The following is a 13,580-nucleotide window of genomic DNA, read 5'->3' as shown; positions in this document are numbered from 1 at the left end:
CCTGTTTAAACCCTACTGTGTGATGGAGTGCTTCAGGGCTGTGTATAAATTGAATACATGGATAAACAGATGTAATAAAGACATGATTCTTCTGAATGAATCATGTGCACAGTGCAGCTCTACGTTTTTTGCCCTTTATTAAGCCTTCTTTCTTGTGCCTGCCTGAGCAGGGTGGCAAGATCCCGATCCGGTGGACTGCACCAGAAGCCATCGCCTACCGCAAGTTCACCTCCGCCAGCGATGTGTGGAGCTACGGCATTGTGCTGTGGGAGGTGATGGCATATGGAGAAAGGCCTTACTGGGAGATGTCCAATCAGGATGTGAGTAGAGTGCTGTGAGTGATGGTCTCAGAGATGACTCAAGCTGTGAGAGGAGCTGAGGCATCACAAAGCCAGGTGGCTGGTAGAATATGTCATTATGAGCAATGCAGAGGGAGGGAGCAGTGTCATTGTGGGGTGAATACCTGCAATGGGGACTAGTAACAGTTTGTAATATGCTGTAACTGCAGATGTATGAATTTCAGAACAAACAAACATAAAGGAAAGAAAACAAAATTACCAATTCAAATAACTTTGCAACTGGGTGATATAAATAGTTTTGGAAAGGTCTAAGTTTGTGCACAGTGTATGTTGGGCAATACAGTTTGCATTTGGGTTGAAGTGACATATCAGGGGTATGTTTTTTCAGTTAATGAAAAATGTGCCCCTTACAATGTAGTAGGGGTGATACAGTACACCTATTGCCAAAAATCCTCATTCAAACATACATCAAATCACCTTGTAGTACTTTCCAGATATTTTTGGAGCTTCTGCACATTCCCTGCAGTGGAAAGCGTGCAATTTAAAGGCTTCACGTTGTCGCTTTCCAAAAGGATCAACATATGCCGATCAACATGTGTCTGTATGGGAATTCCCCAGCTGCTGTTCTAGATAAATGCCCATACTGTGCAGCAATCGTGAGTCCACCACCATGGCATAGCAGAAGAGAGCTGTGCAGTAATAGGATTGTGCTGAATGGTAGCTCAAAACTCCAAATCACAGAGCACGAGGCCTACAGAGAAATGCCTGCTGCTCTGGCAAACGATCTTGACCTCGGGCAAACACAGCAGTGCAAAGATCTTTTGCATTTATTTCATGCATGCCTAGAGTAGACACATCAAGAGTAAAAAAACAGAAAATAAGCAAAGAACCAAAACTATATTCATCATAAAGATTAGAGAATTAGTGATAATGTTGCTCGCGCTAAGGTAAAAAAAAAATCTGTATTTTGGGTTATTTTTATCACTCACTTCTCCCCAGGGAATTAATCAATTAAAGCCTATTTGCCTTGTGAACATTCTGGTATGTAACGTATAATAGAATGTGTGGTATGTAATATATAGGAGACTGTGTGGTGTATAATATATAGGAGACTGTGTGGTATGTAATGTATAGGATACTGTGTGGTGTGTAATGTGTGCTAAGGTTTATAGTACGCTAGGTATAGAACATTTTCTACAATGAATTGTAAGTAGAGTGGTAATACATGCACTGAGTTCCGTTGAGATTGGGTTATGCTGGAGAAGGTTCACAGGCAGCACTTGAAGCCCATGAATACCCATATAATAACACACAATAATATACATGGCGATTATTTACAAATGGCCCCTACCTTGCTATTACCATGTAATTACATCATGTATCACAATGTTGTTCTCACAGACTTTATACTGTGTAGAAGCAGGAATTATTGGCTATTGCCATGTAATAACTTGGTGTTCATGTCCTGTAATCTAAAGTGTTACCGGTACCTCTTGATTCACTAAGGAATGCTGCCCCTGTTTTGTCGCCCAGGTAATTAAAGCAGTGGATGAAGGCTACCGGCTGCCTCCTCCCATGGACTGCCCAGCTGCCCTGTACCAACTGATGCTTGACTGCTGGCAGAAGGACAGGAACAACAGGCCCAAGTTCGAGCAGATTGTCAGCATTCTGGACAAGCTCATCCGCAACCCAAGCAGCCTCAAGATCACTGCCAACACCGCTTCCAGGTAATATATTATCCATGTCACATTGATCTGGAGCCTGAGGAGCAAGCCAGAATATCTTCTTTAAAGGAATCATTTTCAAGCAGGGTTCACGGACCATTTACTGATAAATGTAGCAATTGCTGGGCCAACATACACTAATTCCTTATTGTGATTAGGGCCCGCTATTTATTCCTACAAAAATAGCTTCTTGGATCAAATAATGCATCTAATATTATAAATCCTGTATAATAAAAACAATCAATATTAAAAATGTGTCAGAATTCCACTATTTCTTACCCTGTCTATAAATTGCACATTACAACAAAAATACATTTCAGTTTGAGAAGCCAGCACGGTTCAGTTTCGCTTTGGGGTTCTTTTGGCCAAACTGCACCAGATGACATCTCTTATAACATATAATAAGAAGTTTCCTTCAAGCAATGTATTAATTTAATGTTCTGATACAGTTAATTACTGATCCACTTTGTTCCCCTGAAATAACTTCCTTTTCCTGTTTGCATTCACTGTCAGTTCTCAACTGTTTTTGGGAATGTTTACAGACATTCCCAGCGATCTCAGCAGCACCCACAGAGAAGCAGATAACTTCCTTTTAAACCAACCCTACACGCTGCCCTTGGTTTAGTACTCCCCTTCTGTGTGGTTTAAACAAGCAGCCCACTATAATACAATTGACTTTGAATTGACCCGAATCTGTGTGGGAGTCAAACCGTAGTGTACTTGAACAGTATCAGCAATAGCGTTTTAGCAGACTGCCTTAACATTATGGAAACGATGAAGTGCATAACAATGACTAATGACTTTTCAGAAAGTGAAAATGGGTCCCTGGGACATTAGCTTGTAATTTTTCTGATTGGCATTTAACGCACACGGCCTGGGAGCTGGGAGTTGTGATTTATGAAAAGCAGTAAAAGATGCGGTGGAGCACTGCAGGACACCAGCTACAGCTGCGCAGAGCCAAGCATACCTAATTTGTCTACCACTGTACAATTTCATAAAACACTGGGCCAATAAATGTCCTAGTCAGGCCGCTGTCTGGAAGCCGAGGGGCCCAGGCAGATACACACAGATGCTGAAATAACCCAGTGTTCCCTCAGCGCGTTTGTGAAGACATCTCAGCACTCTTCACAGTGAGAGACACATTCCTATCCATGACTAAACTGCCCAGATGTCTCCTCCAAAGAGGAAGCGAGCCAGTTTCCCCCTCCATGCTCCTCGGAGAGCTTTAAAAACATGATACTGCACAGCAGTGCTTCTTTAGCGGTCACCCGGTAAGTGGAAAACAGGACAGGGATTATCAGTGTTTACTTTACATATATATATATATATATATATATATATATATATATATATATATATATATATATATATATATATATATAAGATGGCAGGGAGGGGGTTAAAATCCTCCCTGCTAAAAACATGTGCGTATGCACATTTTGTTAATTGTTTTATTATTAATTATCCCCTGCACCTGGCTATCATTGTAAATTAGAGCCAGGTGCAGGGTATTTAAAGAAAGCAGTCAGTCTGTTCAGGGCTGCTGTGAGTGAAGAGCCCAGTTGCGGCAAGGCAACCGTAAAGTGTCGTGGTGCCGAAAGGGTACGTGAGCGTGTGTATGTGTATACGTCTTTTTGTGAACCGGTAAACAGGTTAGCTGTCTGGTCTGTGTAGTTAGGTTCCTGTGTGTTGTAGTTATTGCTCAAGAAAGAGCTAGGTGTTTGTTTTGTTTATTTCGTTTGTATTTTGTTTCTGTTTGTGTTTATTAAAAGTGCGCGTAAGCGCTGAAAAAAATCAATTTCTGTGTCCTGGGTCCTGAGTTAAAGGGGCAACGAACCGTGTGAGTGGCGGAATCTATTACAATATATATTTATATTCAGTGGCTTGCAAAAGTATTCAGACCCCTGACCAATTCTCTCATATTACCGAATTTTACAAATGGTACATTGAAATTTCGTTCTATTTGATAGTTGATTTTTAAACACTGAAACTCAGAGTCAATTATTGTAAGGTGATATTGGTTTTATGTTGGAAAATATTTTTAAGAAAAATAAAAAACTGAAATATCTTGCTTGCATAAGTATTCAACCCCTGTGCTGTGGAAGCTCCCAGTTTGCACCGATGAAAGAAATTGCCCTAATGAGGACACAATTACCTTACTATTGGCCTCCACCTGTGAACCATTAAAGTTGCTGTCACATTTTCTGGATAAAAACCCCACTGTACAAGGATCACTGATAGGGCTGTGAATCTGAAGGAAAATGAAGACCAAAGAGCATTATCTTTAGAGATAAAGTAATACAAATGCATAGATTAGGGAAAGGGTACAAAATAATTTGGAGTGTTTGGATATCCCAGTGAGCACAGTTGGATCAATAATCAGGAAGCGGAAGCTGCATCACACCACCCAAGCACTGCCAAGAAAAGGCCGCACCTCAAAACTCAGCACTCAAACAAGAAGGAGACTTGTGAGAGAAGCCACAGAGAGGCCAACAATCACTTTGAAGGAGCTATAGAGTTCAGTGGGTGGGAGTGGAGTAATGGTGCACCAGTCAACCATATCAAGAGCTCTGCATAACACTGGCTTGTATGGGAGGGTGGCAAGAAAGAAGCCGTTACTCAAAAAGTACCATCTGAAAGCACGTCTGGAGTTTGCCAGAAAGCATGAGAGTGACCCAGCTGCGATGTGGGAAAAGGTTTTGTGGTCAGATGAGACCGAGATAGAGCTTTTTGGCCAAAACTCAAAGCGCTATGTGTGGCGCAAACCTAACACTGCCCATGCCTCAAGACACACCATCCCTAAAGTGAAGTATGGTGGGGATGCTTCTCATCAGCAGGGACTGGGCATCTTGTTACAATTGAAGGAAGAATGGATGGAGCAAAACACAGGAAAATACTGCAAGAGAATCTGCTTCAGTCTGCTAAAAAACTGAAGCTTGGGAGGAAATTCACCTTTCTGCAGGACAATGATCCAAAGCACAAGGCCAAAGCAACATTGGAGTGGGTCAAGAACAAAAAGGTGAATGTCCTACAGTGACCCAGTCAAAGTCCTGATCTCAATCCCATTGAGAATCTGTGGCACTATTTGAAAATTGTGGTCCACAAGCGTCGTCTAACCAACCTGAACAACCTGGAGCAAATCTGCCAAGAAGAACGGGCCAAAATCACTCCGACACTGTGTGCAAAGCTGGTACATACTTACCCCAAAAGACTAAAAGCTGTTATTGCAGCGAATGGTGGCTCTACCAAATATTAATGTGTGGGGGTTGAATACTTATGCAAGCAAGATATTTCAGTTTTTTATTTTTCTTAAAAATATTTCCCAACATAAAACCAATGTCACCTTACAATAATTGATTTTGAGTTTAAGTGTTTTAAAATAAAATATTGAACAGAACAAAATTTCAATGTACCATTTGTAATTCAGTAATATGAGAGAATTGGTCAGGGGTCTGAATATTTTGCAAGGCACTGTATATAAAACATCAAAAGTCCTGTGGGTTTCGATTCAGCAAGCTGTAAAATGTGATGTTTACAAACGTGCTTCATACATCAAACCTTTGGAATTTGCAAATCCATTTCTAGGGTCGTTTTTTTTTCAAAGGATGATTCAATAAAGGACTGTGAAGGTTGCTGTTGTTTGAAATAAAAAGCAGGTTCATCTACAGTTTACTACATAGTATTATGTTTTGCATCTTTGCCATTCAACTTTAATTTGTAAAGTTGGTTTTTCAATAAGAAAACCGCTCTTGTTAGAATTTTTTTTTTTTCATTTAGTGTTTAAATAATTATTTGAAACGGTAAACAGTCGTATGTTGCATTAAAATAACTAGGGAGAAGTCTAAAAAAAAAGGGTTTTAAAATTAAAAGAAAAAATACCTCTGTACAAGACAATTCCAATACCACTGCATTGCCATTGAAGCTCACCTTGCACAAAGCTACATTGCATAGCTCACAATAAGCTGTCATCTGGGATCAGGATACAGGACTCTGGATATCAGATTAAACTGGCTTTATTTGAGGGGCTTGGCTATTATTTGAACATCTGTAGTGCTCGTTTACAGATGTTTTACATGGAAAATAAAATATCTCTGTGGTATTTCCTGTTAGTTAGCTGTATCAACCCATATCTGCAAGCAGGCACTTCAAGAACAGCTGTAGACACGGTCCTAGACCCTTTACATACTGCAAACCTTTGATTTGCAAAAAATGGACTCCTTATGGAACAAACGGAAGTTTAATATGAGCCAAGTGAAATATTTTTATAAGAACAATTATTATTTTGTTATTTTCTAATCAGCCTAATTGTATGATAGACTTTGATGCAGCCACTTCAGAAGATAGGGAAAAAGGGTCGACTGGCTACGAATCAAAGAAGTGAAGTAACTTCTTAGCCGTTTGATCCTGGGCCAAATTATAGGCGTGTGTTTAGCATGTGCATGCCCACCATGGCAAATGGGCTTTGTAAGGGTTTAAAGCCAAAACTTTATTCTTTTTGAATTGCTATCAGCAGCATTAATATCAAGAGATGCACTTGCAATACTAGTTATTAGACTGGAGCTTGGAACAAACTGTTCTTCCAGGCACATGAAAATTCAAGACACATTATTGGTCATCAGTGTGAGTCAACGAGAACATCCCCTCTAACCCTGCTTCACACTGTCTCACACTGCTGTCAAAAACAGTTCTATTTCAAGATTATTAGCAGTGATTCCTGTAAACTGCAGGACCTGAATACGAATAAAAAAGGTTTTAACTGAAATTCCCTTTCAGGAAATACCTATAAAGAGTTGAAAAGAAAAAAAAAATCATACTTCCAACTACTCCAGAGGTATTTCCTGACAGAAGCCTCCCAGCGCAGCACAGATTTCTTATTATACATGTTTTATTTTTTCTTTGCATTTTTATGAGCTTGTCTTGTTAATAATAAATGTGACAATCCTGATGTGAAACGCAGGTGTGAAGTTTATTTTTCTGTTATTATTTCTCTTCCTGTAGAACACCATGATAACACCGTGGTAGGCCTGCCGATTAGAGCTGCCAGCTTTAGATGTATAGGGCCTTAGTGAGAGATAAATTCAACAGCTGAGCAGAGAGCCGCATGGAGCCTGGGAGCTCCCGCTGTCGGTGGTTAGGCTTACACACGGTATAGCTGAACGCTCATCTCATGCTCGTCTGTGTTTCTGAATCCCACACAGGCCATCAAACCTTCTGCTGGACCGGAACAGCACAGACATCACAGCCTTCTGCTCAATGGGCGACTGGCTGGAGAGCGTCCGGACGGTGCCCAGCAAGGACCACTACACTGGGGTCAGCTACAGCTCCTGCAACACGCTAGCAAAGACATCAGTAGAGTAAGATTACTTTTTTTATTTGCTTTCCTGAGTGAGGCACTGTAGCCTGGTATTTAGTTTTGGGGCCTCCCAAAGTTGTGGGGAAAGACGTTTAAGATGCTTAGTTTTTTTTGTTTTTTTTTAGTTATGGGTTACCAGCCTAGCAGTCAACATCCTACAATAGTTTATTAGAAATAAGAAAAGAGAGACAGCAGAGTCATCAAATGCTCTGTCCACTCAAGTGTTTACTTCAGTTCTTTACTTAAAAATGTATTGATATTCAACCAGATAAAAACATCTACTTTTATGAACATGTATATGTCTCCGCACTGGCGTATGCAATAGAACTTGGACCATTGCCCCTGCCCTCAGCAGTTTGCAATGTGGAATGAGTATGGTAACTGTACTACAGTATGTATGCATTCACCGTTACCACTCAATTGACATACTGTGCACATGTATTGTTCTAGTTTGATAATGGTGCTCTTCTGAAGGAAGTGCAATGGGAGATGTATTGATGGTTTTGTTTTATACAAAGGGAGCATCTCAGGTGACAAGGTGCACCCATTCTGGGTGAGTCCTCTCACTCGCCACTGTGGGCAGTTATGGTAGTCTGGACTGGAAAGTTGGTATAGGCATATCTGAGTATTTCAACTGGTCTGCTTCGACAACTCCACAGAAACTTTCACTCAGGAAAACATACATGAAGTCCACATGGGCATGCCCTGCAACTGTGAATGTCAAAAATAAACAAGTAATGAATGATTTGTCTTATGCTGACTTCTGCCACATCTACATCACTGTTCACTCTGGTACAAATGACCGTATCTCATGGAAGATATAGCTCTGTACCAAACCATGCCAGCAGTCAACACAAAGCTGTAAATAAAGTTTGTACTTCCCCTAGAGAGGGACAGTGGCATCATAACACTTACACTAGGGTTGTGCCAGTCATTATTAAATATCAGACCTGCACCACTGCACTACAAATCTTCGTAATATTCCCACTACACTGTTTATTGAGTTGCTGGCTGAGCTGCTGAAGCTGCCACAGTGTATGATTGCTCCAGTCTCATTCTAAAGCTCTACTTTGTTTGTAGAATATGCCTGAGTGATGTTAATCCAGCAGCCTCCTTACCTGAGTTTGAACCGCCCCTGGGGATTTCCACACTCTAACCACAGCAATCCCAGATGGTGGGTCCGTTGAGAATACGAGCGCTCCTTACGCTGTCTACTCCCAAACCTTTGCTAACATTTTAGTGCACCAAACTGCCTCTGCCTGCTGTGTGCTCAATGTGATTGCCTATTGCACTTCAGCAGAATGCGCCATACTAAACAGCTACAATCCACCTGCTGGTTTGTACGTACGGTGATAGCCATCCTTTTAACTAATTGCTTTATTAAAGCTGCAATTGAGCTTTCAGGATTTATTTGAGGAATACTTATTTAGGGGCATTGCTTTATGTACTAATCTCTCGATATGCATGGGCTAACTACAGCAAGATGTGGGCAACAGCACGTCACTATAGTAGTTACAAGGAAACCCAATTAATGTTCAAAAGTTTATTTGATTAAAGTCAGTTAACTGAAAAAGCCTGCAATGAGTTTCAGCGTGGATTCCTTCTTGCATGTCCTGATGGCTCAGCTGACCTCTGCTATAAGTAATATGACTGGGAGGGGAGGACCACATGCACTCGCTGTCCATTATAACACGCTTCTCTTTTTTGTCACACAGGGACTTGAAGAAGATAGGCGTAACTGTTGTAGGACCTCAGAAGAAGATTGTAAGCAGCATTAAAGCACTTGAAACACACACAAAGAACGGCCCGGTTTCGGTGTAAAAACAGACCCTTCGCTGCTTTGGATCAGAAAAATGAAAACAACGCAATGGACAGCAATGGAACAGTGGCAAAGGCACAGGGGGATCCAGGGATCTCAGGAAGAGTTTCATAGTGCTCAGAGTCCAGATGGATATTAGTCCCAGGGTACATAAAGACTTACCAGTGCTACGAGTTAGAGTTGCCTTAATTAAAAAAAAAAAAAAAAAAACAAGAGGAAGGAAAACTGTGTTTTCTACCAATTAAAGTACTTCAATCAAGCTGTCTTTTGTCATGTACCCAGGATGTGAGAACATTTATTCACAAGGCTACATCAAAAAGCATGGCTAGCTTTGAGACTAATAATTGATCAAGTGGAAGTGGTAAGAATGGTGTTTGCTGTTAACATGTTTCAAATTAATTAGTTAGGGGAATGGCTTTACTAATGTTGCTAAAAAGGTTAAATAACCCAACTACCGCTGGAGACTAGATTTTGATTGCAGGAACTGTTGTTGTCTTGAGCTAAGCAATGTAATAAGATCAGTTCAGAACCCCCTGACTCCTACCCAGAGGTTTAACACACTAATCATTCTATCAATCATTGCACACACACAGGGTTCAGCAGGGTCAGGGATGGATGTCAAACAGAAAGATCAAAAAACATTAAGGCTTTTGACCACAGAAATGGTTCAGTATTGAGTGTTGTTCAGTGGAGTTTTGCAGTGAAATCATGCTTAACATGTTTGTTGCTCGCATTTGTTTTTCTCAAGTGCAATACACCAATCATAATTCATGATAAGGCTCTGATTAAAATAGCTGGTATACACTGTTTAACAGTAACGCGGTCCTCAGAATGACAGCCCTGTTCATGTAATGTAATGAAAGTGCCAAACAGCAAGTTACTTTGCTTTAGGGAACATTTTGTGGTGTATTTGAACCCTAGAGTTAAGACACAAACCACAATGTGTAGATTCAGATTCTATAATTATAGGTCTTGGGCCAGATAAGAAAGCAGTTTTCAGTATAATAACTATTTCTCTCAATACTAATTGACAGATGCTAGTTTTCTCACACAAACTGATATGCAGAATATGAGGTTATGAATTACCATTGATTTCAAATTGGAATATATTGTAATGGAGATACTATTTTGAATCTGGAGAAAGTCCAGTTCAAATTGTTTGCATGAGATTGCTGACTGACAGACGAGATGGAAGACTCGTCTCAAGAATGAGTGTGTTTTAAGCCCCAGATCAGCAGCTTGTCCTTCACTCAAGGGCCTGTCCCATTGCTGTGCCTTTTTGTTGCCTTTGCCCCAGCTAGCAGTCACCCTTATAATGCCATGCAGCTGCCCAGTGTGGGTTTTAAAGAGGAAGTAATCTAGGTAGATCAAGTTTAGTCAGATTGAGACTGGTATTACTTGTCAGTGATAACAGTTGCCATGATTTCTATAAAACTGAGAACCATTTTTATAATTTTGAATACAAAAAAAGTGATCTTTTGGTGCGCTGCAGTGTCTCATCTGAAGTGAAGCAGAACGCTCAGTGGAAAACTGGATGGGTAATCCTGATATCAATTAAATGATGCATCTTTAACAGATGAAGACATGAGAGAAAGAATGATAACATATATTGAGAAATATATCCTGAAGGGGTAGAAATGATCAGAAATAATTTGTTATCAGAGTAAATACTGTCCTGTGCTCTGCTTCATTGCGTCCCTCCCCCCGGCTTCATGGAGCATTCCAGTGAATGGACTCTTAGTGGGAGAGACTGCACTCCTGTTACAGTTCTCATCGACACAGTATCTTAGAGTGATTTCTCTAACCCTAACCCTAACCCTCCCCCCGGCTTCATGGAGCATTCCAGTGAATGGACTCTTAGTGGGAGAGACCGCACTCCTGTTACAGTTCTCATCGACACAGTATCTTAGAGTGATTTCTCTAACCCTAACCCTAATCCTAACCCTAACTCTCCCCCCGGCTTCATGGAGCATTCCAGTGAATGGACTCTTAGTGGGAGAGACTGCACTCCTGTTACAGTTCTCATCGACACAGTATCTTAGAGTGATTTCTCTAACCCTAACCCTAACCCTCTCTCATTATACATGTGAATAAATATTCTTCCCCACAGTGTTATCCTGTATATATGGAAACATGATATTGTAATATTAGTAACAGTGACATTAGTGGTACTGTCATTTCTGTGGCCATCTCTTGTACAGAACTTATATTAAAAAACCTTGCTTAGGGCAACATATTTTTAAAAAAATGTACCATATTATCTATTCAGTACCTTAAAAATCAATTCTAATTTCCATCTATTATTTATTTCTGTTAGCATATCCAGTGCAGAGTTGTTGCTTGTAGCATACAGTAAACTATGACAGTGTATGGGATTTCTATTGATGGTGTGTATTTGCCTTTTATTGTGTAAGTTTGTTTCGTTGGTATTTCTGTTTTGTTTTTGAATACAATACTGTTATCCCCTAATTTAGTTTTTGTGTGCAAATGTAAATGGCCTGCTACTAATGTAAAAGGATTTGTAGTGGAAACATTTATATTTTTATAATAAACATAATGAAGGTATTTTTTACAGAATGGATATGCTGAGAAAATGTATTTTTCTAACCTTGTTGTTTGATTACCAGTGCACTGCGTGGAGCAAAAACCATTGAAACCTTTCAGTTCAGTCAGTCGTACACTACTTTAGAGAAGGGGGGGGGGGGCACTGGGATGATAGGAAGGGCACAGCACAAGGTCGATAGCTCTGGAGTGCTGGGGTATGTTTAGACACAGCCAAGGCACGGAGAGTAATGGATGTGTCAGGAACACTAGAAGTTAATGATGGGTTGTTCTGCAGAGGCCACAAGAAAAAGCAGCTTGGGGGTTAAGTATCACATGTGAAAGGAAGAGATAATGGCTGAATCCATATGACATGTGGGTGCTCAGGAAATGATGGCATGTGTGCTAATTAGAGTATGGAACTGAAAAGACAACTGTAACACACACGTGCAGGGCTCTAGACTGAGTCGTAATGTGCAAGACTGAAGAAGGAACACCCGCAGCTACAAAAAGATGATGCAATTCAGCTGAAATGTGGGTAATACAGCCAGTATGACCAGCTAAAGACTGCTAGAGTGTATTTAAATAACCTACTGAATAAAGGAATTTCCATTTAAATGCAACCAACAGTTCATGTTTACGCCAATGATAGTAGTGAGTGAAGTCACTAGTGGCAACAATTACCACAGCAATCCTAACTCACGTGTATTTAACAAAACATTATCACTTGAGTATCTATTATAAGCTGCAGTGTGACCTGCAAAGAGGTTGAGGGTATTCTTTTTAGGGGATCAGCACTAGACAGAAATTGTCGCTTCAGACCTAACCACTGCTGCTTCAGAGCACAGGGTACAGGAACTTACTTTTCAACATTGCTGTAAAATAGTTAACACAAAGTTTAGAAAACACATAATATAAATAAAACTGTGATTCCCAGAAACAGAACCATTGCATAGAGAACTAATACCAGAAATACTATACAAACAAAACACATCTCCTCTAGGAAGCCCCCCCCCCCAACACTTCTTCCAGTCTGTGCAGAAACGGATCACATTTAATCTGCAGATTTTGCAGTGCTATGCTTTAAGTAGCTGCTTGATTTGTACTGATTAATAATGTATTAAATATTATGGTTTTTTGTGACCTTTACCAATAAGTTAAGTACAACACTGAAGTGGTTAGGAGGAGGGGGTAATTTTTCAATTTATTTGACTTCATCTCCCCATTAAAAAATAAATAAATAAATAATGTCCATATTTAAGCTGGACCTGTCCCAGGAAGGAGGAGGACTGAACATAGATTGAACTAAGCAAGACTTATGAAACCTGGACGGTGCCTGTGGAAGGGGTGTGGGTAATTCACTGACCAGGAGACAGACAGGTGTATTTGGGAAACACCACACAGGTGCCCAGTTTTATTTTAGACCGGTTCTTTTATCTCTCCGGCAGAGGGCACTGTTGACCGTGGGCTGCCTATCAACGATGATAGACAGCACCACGGAAATACCACAGCTGGTACACGAACAGCAAGTGCACTCGCATGTGCTCAAAGAAATAATAATGAAAACAGAAGGCGAAAAGAACAAGGGAAAATAAAACAGTAATAAAACTACAAATAAAAGGTGCTGCACTCGGCAGCGTTATCCCGGTCGCCGCTACCCGCACGACCCGGATCACCGTCCTACTCTCTCGGCTATCTAGCCTGCTCTTTCACAATACGCCGGGGTCTGCCCAAGGGTTCCCCGCTCTCTCTCTCTCTGTCTCGCTGTGGTTCTTTATTTTTCTTCCCGCTGATTCCCGGTCCCGAATCAAAGCGTCCGCACCCTTAGCGCGTCTAAGTGGGCA

General features: G+C 40.7%; 1 protein-coding gene across 5 annotated transcripts in view; it reads left to right on the top strand.

The window, feature by feature from the left end:
* LOC121327953 (ephrin type-A receptor 3-like) overlaps positions 1 to 11,774 on the top strand; it is a 99,299-nt gene extending 87,525 nt beyond the window's left edge. For 3 of the 5 annotated variants that reach the window (XM_041272334.1, XM_041272331.1, XM_041272329.1), the window contains exons 14-17: positions 171 to 320; positions 1,833 to 2,026; positions 7,222 to 7,377; positions 9,092 to 11,773. In XM_041272334.1, coding sequence (XP_041128268.1) covers positions 171 to 320; positions 1,833 to 2,026; positions 7,222 to 7,377; positions 9,092 to 9,197 — 606 coding nt within the window. In that variant the 3' untranslated portion in view covers positions 9,198 to 11,773. Of the gene's footprint in view, positions 1 to 170; positions 321 to 1,832; positions 2,027 to 7,221; positions 7,378 to 8,456; positions 8,551 to 9,091 lie in introns of all 5 variants that reach the window. The other 2 variants (XM_041272335.1, XM_041272330.1) reach the window with 2 other exon arrangements.
* Positions 11,775 to 13,580: the final 1,806 nt, after the last annotated feature.

This window comes from Polyodon spathula, chromosome 15 (genome assembly GCF_017654505.1).
Source record: "Polyodon spathula isolate WHYD16114869_AA chromosome 15, ASM1765450v1, whole genome shotgun sequence".
Lineage (NCBI taxonomy): Eukaryota > Metazoa > Chordata > Actinopteri > Acipenseriformes > Polyodontidae > Polyodon > Polyodon spathula.
Note: the sequence above shows the minus strand (reverse complement) of the source record. Positions and strands in the feature narration are given on the sequence as shown.